This window comes from Leucoraja erinacea, chromosome 25 (genome assembly GCF_028641065.1).
Source record: "Leucoraja erinacea ecotype New England chromosome 25, Leri_hhj_1, whole genome shotgun sequence".
NCBI lineage: Eukaryota > Metazoa > Chordata > Chondrichthyes > Rajiformes > Rajidae > Leucoraja > Leucoraja erinaceus.
Window position 1 is genome coordinate 31,968,995 of NC_073401.1, and position 7,506 is coordinate 31,976,500.

Genomic DNA, 7,506 nt, shown 5'->3' on the forward strand with positions numbered 1-7,506 from the left:
ATATTATTCCCTAACCTGGACTTGCAGTCTTCAGGCACGTCTGTATCTTCTTTCGGCCCTTCGAGCCAGCATCACCATTCAATGCGATCATGGCTGATCATCCACAATCAGTACCCCGTTCCCGCCTTCTTCCCATATCCCCTGACTCCGCTATCTTTAAGAGCCCTATATTACTCTCTCTTGGAAGTATCCAGAGAACCAGCTCCCACCGCCCTCTGAGGCAGAGAATTCCACAGACTCTCAACTGTGTTACAAGGTTAATTCCCAGGATGGCGGGACTGTCATATGCTGAGAGAATGGAGCAGCTGGGCTTGTAAACTCTGGAGTTTAAAAGGATGAGCGGGAATCTCATTGAAACATGTTCCCGATGTTGGGGGAGTCCAGAACCAGGGCCCACAGTTTAAGAATAAGGAGTAAGCCATTTAGAACGGAGACGAAGAAACACTTTTTCTCACAGAGAGTGGTAAGTCTGTGGAATTCTCTGCCTCAAAGGGCGGTGGAGGTGGGTTCTCTGGATGCTTTCAAGAGAGAGTTAGATAGGGCTCTTAAAAATAGCGGAGTCGGGGGATATGGGGAGAAGGCAGGAACGGGCTACTGATTGGGGATGATCAGCCATGATCATATTGAATGGTGGTGCTGGCTCAAAGGGCCGAATGGCCTACTCCTGCACCTATTGTTTATTGTGTGTGTGAAAAAGTGTTTCCTCATCTCCGTTCTAAATGGCTGCTGATTGATAAACCCAGCGGGGTGGTGAATCTGTGGAATTCATTGCCACACAAGGCTGTGGACACCAAGTCAGTGGGATATATTTAAGGCAGAGATGGATAGATTCTTGATTTGATTGATTGATTTAATTTAATTTATTGTCATTGAAGAGACAACAAAATTATTTTCCCCTTACAGCCATGCGCAAAAAAATAAATTAAAAAAAACACAAAACACAGAACACAATAGTCCACTACACAAACAGTTGGACGGGTGTCAGGGATTATGGGGAGAATGGGGTTGGGAGGGAGAGATAGATCAGCCATGATTGAATGGATGTTGGGGAAGTCCAGAACAAGGGGTCACAGTTTAAGGATAAGGGGGAAATCTTTTAGGACCGAGATGAGAAAAACATTTTTCACACAGAGAGTGGTGAATCTCTGGAATTCTCTGCCACAGAAGGTAGTTGAGGCCACAGTTCATTGGCTATATTTAAGAGGGAGTTAGATGTGGCCCTTGTGGCTAAAGGGATCAGGGGGTATGGAGAGAAGGCAGGTACAGGACACTGAGTTGGATGATCAGCCATGATCACGTTGAATGGCGGTGCTGGCTCGAAGGGCCGAATGGCCTACTCCTGCACCTATTGTCTATGTTTCTATGAGTGGCCATGATGGGTCGAATGTCCTAATTCTGCTCCTTTCACTTATGAACCCAGTCTCCTGTCTCCTTTTGTTTACAGGGTGTATCGGCTGCTGGTCAGATTGTCTCGCTGAAACTCTGGCTCATCGACAACCTTGTGGAAAAGGTCAATGAAAACCTGCCGCCCGGCATTAAAATATTAGGTATGCTGGCTCGAAGGGCCAAATGGCCTACTCCTGCACCTATTGTCTATTAATGCAACCCCCTTATCCCAGTTACTCCACTTACATCCCACGAGACACAACACACCTAAAATCTTCCCCCTCTGACCTAAAACATTACCCCTGTGCAGGTGTGGCTGATCCAGCTGTGGAAGGGGAACAGCTGCTTCACCATCTGCAGCTGGGCAGCTGTTGGAGCCCCTCTCTCAGGTCAGGGTGACTGAGGATAGTGTTGGTAATTTAGTTGTAGAGTCCTACAGCGGGGAAACAGACCTTAATGGGCCCGTCCCACTTGGCGATTTTTTTAGGCAACTGCCAGCGACTGTCATAGTCGTAGCAGGTCGCTGAAAAACCGGTGACCACCTACATCATCCCGGTGACAACCTATGTTAGGAGAAGTCAAGCTACGCTCATTGGCGTCAAACCCATGACCGCAGAAAATGTTTTCAACATGTTGAAAATTTAGCGGCGACCAGACTTTTTGCGCGACTGAGCAGACGACAGCCGGCGAACACGTGGCGACAAATCTAGTCGCCTGTGGTTGCCTAAAAAATCACCTAAGTGGGACAGCCCCAGAAATCCCAACCTGTCCATGCCGACCATCGAGGCAAGACCCTCCAGGCACACCGACAGGAAATGTTTACAGGGATATGGACTAAATCGGGGCTGGTGGAACTAGCGTAGATGGTCGGCATGGATGAGTTGGGCCGAGTGGCCTGTTTTCCTGCTGTATGACACTATGAATTCATGCTGGGTATTTGGAATCTTTCCTATCCAAGGGTCTTTTAAATAATGTTGTAGTCCAGTCACGTTTATTCGTCACATACGCATACGAAAGTGGCATATGCAGTGAAAGTGGCAATGCTTGCGGATTGTGCAAAAAAACCCTACAAAACAGAATTGAACAGAATCAGAATTACATATTTGTGGGCGAGGAAAAAAAAAAGAAGAAACAGCAATTTAAAAAGACATTGTACAACAGTAAATAGGTACAGTAAGTTAGTCCCTGGTGAGATAGGAGTTTACAGTCCTAATGGCCACTGGGAAGAAACTCCTTCTCCAGTCCCTGCTCCAACTACCTCCTCTGGCACCTCGTCTCATACAGTCACCATCCATTTGGAAAATGTTGCCCTAAAATCTTTCCCCTCTCACCTTAAACCAATTTCCTCTGGTTCTTGATTCCCCTAGCCTGGGTAAAAACTCTTGTGCATTCACCCTATCCATTATCCTCATAGAAACATAGAAATGAGGTGCAGGAGCAGGGCATTCGGCCCTTCGAGCCTGCACCGCCATTCAATATGAGGCCAGTTCATTGGCTATATTTAAGAGGGAGTTAGATGTGGCCCTTGTGGCTAAGGGGATCAGGGGGTATGGAGAGAAGGCAGGTACGGGATACTGAGTTGGATGATCAGCCATGATCATATTGAATGGCGGTGCAGGCTCGAAGGGCCGAATGGCCTACTCCTGCACCTAATTTCTATGATGTAATATGATCATGGCTGATCATCCAACTCAGTATCCCGTACCTGCCTTCTCTCCATACCCCCTGATCCCCTTAGCCACAAGGGCCACATCTAACTCCCTCTTAAATATAGCCAATGAACTGGCCTCAACTACCCTCAGAGAGGTGGCAGAGAGTTCCAGAGATTCACCACTCTCTGTGTGAAAAAAGTTCTTCTCATCTCGGTTTTAAAGGATTTCCCCCTTATCCTTAAGCTGTGACCCCTTGTCCTGGACTTCCCTAACATCGGGAACAATCTTCCTGCATCTAGCCTGTCCAACACCTTAACAATTTTGTAAGTGATCTTATTCACCTCTATGAGATCACCCTTCATCCTCCCGCCCTCCAAGGAATAAAGTCCTAGCCTGCCCAACCCCTCCCTGTAGCTCAGGCCCTCGAGTCCTGGCAACAACCTCATGAATCTTCTCTGCACTGAGGCCAATTAACCTATGAACTCCAGCATTTTCCGTTTTACCAAAGATAAGCACAAAGTGCTGGAGTAACTCAGCGGGTGAGACAGCATCTCTGGAGAAAAGGAATAGGTGACGTTTCGGGTCGAGACCCTTCTGCAGGCTTCTTCAGACTAGGAGGGGCTCAGTTCCCAGCACCTGCAGTTCCTTCTTCATGTAAGAGTTTGGCATCTGCAGTTCCTTGTGTCCACGTATCAGTCTGTGTTGGTTCTGCAATCCTTTCACGTGTTGAAGTGATGTGGAGACCACTTAGTGTAGTTTAGAGATACAGCGCAGAAACAGGCCCTTCGGCCCACCGAGTCCGCACCGACCAGCGATCCACGCACACTAACACTACCCTACACATACACTAGGGACAATTTTACATTTACACCAAGCCAATTAACCTACAAACCTGCACGTCTTTGGAGTGTGGGAGGAAACCGAAGATCTCTGAGAAAACCTACTCGGTCAGGGGGAGAACGTACAAACTCCGTACAGACAGCACCCGTAGTCGGGATCGAACCCGGGTCTCTTGCGTTGTGAGGCAGCAACTCGACCTTGCCGCCCTTGTCTCAGTCGAGGCTCTTGGCAGCAGGTAGTGTGGGTGGGTTTGTTCCTCTGTGGTTCATTGCTCTCTCTCTCTCCCCCAGGGATGAGGCGTGTGACAGGGCGGTTCAACTCCAAGAACACGTGCGATGCCCGCACCTACTTCTACATGCTGCCCACCTTTGCGCTTGGCCACAAGGATGAGGGGGCTGGTCCAGAGACGTTCCGTCTGAGTACGTGTGCTCTGGGCCGAGTCAACAAGCTGCTGGGCTGCTACAAAGGCACTCACAACTTCCACAACTTCACGTCTGGGAAGGGTCCGAGAGATCCCAGCGCCAAGCGCTACATCATGGAGATGTTCTGCGAAGCTCCCTTTGTGCGGCAGGGCGTGGAGTTCGCGGTGCTGAAGGTGAAGGGGCAGAGCTTCATGATGCACCAGATCAGGAAGATGATCGGCCTGGTGATTGCCGTGGTGAGGGGTTACGCTGCGGAGGCCATCCTGGAGCAGAGCTGGGGCGAGGCGAAGGTGGACGTCCCCAAGGCCCCGGGCCTGGGGCTGGTGTTGGACACCGTCCACTTCGAGAAGTACAACCAGCGCTTCGGCAGCGATGGGGTCCACCAGGCCCTGGAGTGGACCGACGTGGAACCACAAAGGGCCGCCTTCAAAGAGGATCACATCTACCCCACCATCGTCACCACGGAGCAGGAGGAACAGTCAATGGCCAACTGGCTCAACACCCTACCTATTCACGACTTCACTGCCACAGCCTCAGGCAACCAGCTAACGGACAACCATTCCAAGGTAAGTCCTTGAACCAAACACTTCACCCAGAGACAATAGACAATAGGTGCAGGAGGAGGCCATTCGGCCCTTCGAGCCAGCACCGCCATTCAATGTGCTCATGGCTGATCATCCACAATCAGTACCCCGTTTCTGCCTTCTCCCCATATCCCCTGTCTCTGCTATCTTTAAGAGTCCTATCTAGCTCTCTCTTGAAAGTATCCAGAGAAAAGGCCTCCACCATCCTCTGAGGGAGTCCAGAACCAGGGGCCACAGTTTAAGAATAAGAAGTAAGCCATTTAGAACGGAGACAAGGAAACACTTTTGCTCACAGAGAGTTGTGAGTCTGGAATTCTCTGCCTCAGAGGGTGGTGGAGGCCGGTTCCATGGAACGACCTGACGGAGGAGGTAGTTGAGACAGGGACTAATGCAACATTTAAGAAACACATAGACAGGTACATGGATAGGTACACAAAAATGCTGGAGAAACTCAGCGGGTGTAGCAGCATCTATGGAGCGAAGGAAATAGGTAACGTTTCAGGCCAAAACCCTTCTTCAGACTGATAGAGGGTGGAGGGGAGAAGGAAGGAGGAGGAGGAGCCCGAGGGCTGGGGGATGGGAGGAGACAGCCCGAGGGCTAAGGAAGGGGAGGAGACAGCAAGGGCTAACAAAATTGGGAGAATTCAATGTTCATGCCCGCAGGATGCAGGCTCCCCAAGCGGAATATGAGGTGCTGTTCCTCCAATTTTCTGTGTTGCTCACTCTGGCAATGGAGGAGACCCAGGACAGAGAGGTCGGATTGGGAATGGGAGGGGGAGTTGTAGTGCTGAGCCATGGATAGGTCAGGTTTAGAGGGATTCATTCAGGAGCTAAGCTCCTGGTAGGGCCACCCATGGCGGTAAGGTCGAGGGGGAGGTCTCTGACAAAGAGCAATCCAACCAAGACCTCAACTGTGGAACAGGCAGAGGACGATGGCTGACCTTAGTGGAGCGTCACAACGGCTGGGAAGGCGGATGAAGGCTGCAGCAGAAAAGGGTCTCCGGTCGTCTTGGACTCCATGCCACTGGATCCTGACCCAGATCTGTCAAGGACCGTGGGGTGGCCGTCTGTGCACCAGTCTCCCCACGTTAAACAAAGTCACGCACAGGCATCCTCCATATAGGGAATAGCACCCTGGAGACGCCCATGCTCAGCCATGACTAAAAGGGGCCTAAGAGAGGGATATATGTGCCAAATGCAGGCAAGTGGGACTAGTGTAGATGGCACATGTTGGCTGGTACGGGCAAGTTGGGCCGAAGGACCTGTTTCCATGCTGTATCACTCTGACACTCTGCTATCTCAGTGCCATGTTGATTTTGTATTCGTCTCCCTTGGTCTTGCAGAAGATGAACGATGATGTGGATGGCGGCAGTGATGTGGGTGAATCTGACTGAGGAACGGCCCCGTCTGGATCGCACGCACCCTCGCCACGCTGGTGGTGACAGTGGGCTACCACTTGTGGCTACTGCTACCGACCTGTCCCACAAAGTCAGGGAAGGAACCCAAGTCGTCGAGTTTTGAAGCTTTTTAAAAGATTACTTCTGAGGTCTGCATCCTCCACACATTCCTGCATCTCCCTGTTTGAATGATAGTCGTGTAGGAGATCTTCAGAGTGTGTGACCTTGGAGGATTTGTGTGTAGGAAGGAACTGCAGATGCTGGTTTACACCGAAGATAGACACAATGTGCTGGAGTAACTCAGACAGCATTTCTGGAGGAAAGGAATTGGTGAGGTTTCGGGTCGGGTCTGAATCATCTTCATCTTCATCATCATCATTGAAAACATCACCAATGCTGTGTACGGCAGTGATCGCAACTTCTACTGAAGTGTCGATGGCCGTTGGCTCGCTAGGAGCTCATCCGCCCTGAAAAAGGGTCTCAACCCGAAATGTCACCTATTCCTTTTCTGCTAGGACCTACAGTTACTGGTTGACACTGAAGATAGACAGAGGAAGCTGGGGTAACTCAGCGAGTCAGGCAGCATCTCCAGAGAAAAATAAGTGGCTGGCGTTTGGGGTGGGAACACAAAGGCGGAGATGCTGCCAGACTGAAGAAGGGTTCCAAGCAGACACATCGCCTACTCCTTTTCTCCAGTTACTCCAGCATCCTCGGTCTATCTTCCTTTGGAATTCCCTGCTGCCTCTTTGATTATGGGTGAAAAATGAGATGTTTGCAGCAAATGAGCAGCTCTTGGTCTGGGCCTTTCCCAATGATGATCATGTCTGGTGCTGATGTGACCACAGATCTGGGTGGGATAATGGATCTGTGAGTTGCTCACAGTTCCACAAACAAAGCTTTATTGTATCTGACTTTCAGAATTGTCGCTATGCGGCATGTGAGATGAAACATTCTTAAAAAAATAATAAAATGAAGGAAATTCAGCAAAAAACTGCTTCACTTTAGATTTTGTTTCAAACCTGATGTTTCGTGTCCATATTCGGGAAGTCGTTCTATTTAATTATGCGTCTTTACTTAAGAACAGGATGCTATCTGTTACTTATGGTCTCTCGTGTCCATTTACACAGCTTTGCTCTGAATCTTTTCAGACGTAACCAACAAAGACCTATTGATTTCAGTTTTGCTTAAGACAAGGGTGGGCAACCTTGTTCAGCACAGGGGGCCG

At 49.7% G+C, this 7,506-nt stretch overlaps 1 protein-coding gene across 1 annotated transcript; it reads left to right on the forward strand.

Moving 5' to 3' along the window:
- Window positions 1-1,414: 1,414 nt before the first annotated feature.
- pus1 (pseudouridine synthase 1) lies at window positions 1,415-7,034 on the forward strand (the record flags this gene model as incomplete). Its single annotated transcript, XM_055655539.1, has 3 exons — window positions 1,415-1,547; window positions 4,169-4,866; window positions 6,228-7,034. Coding segments are annotated over 3 exons (882 nt in total), but the record flags the coding sequence as incomplete, so codon positions are not given.
- Between the last annotated feature and the right edge of the window lie 472 nt (window positions 7,035-7,506).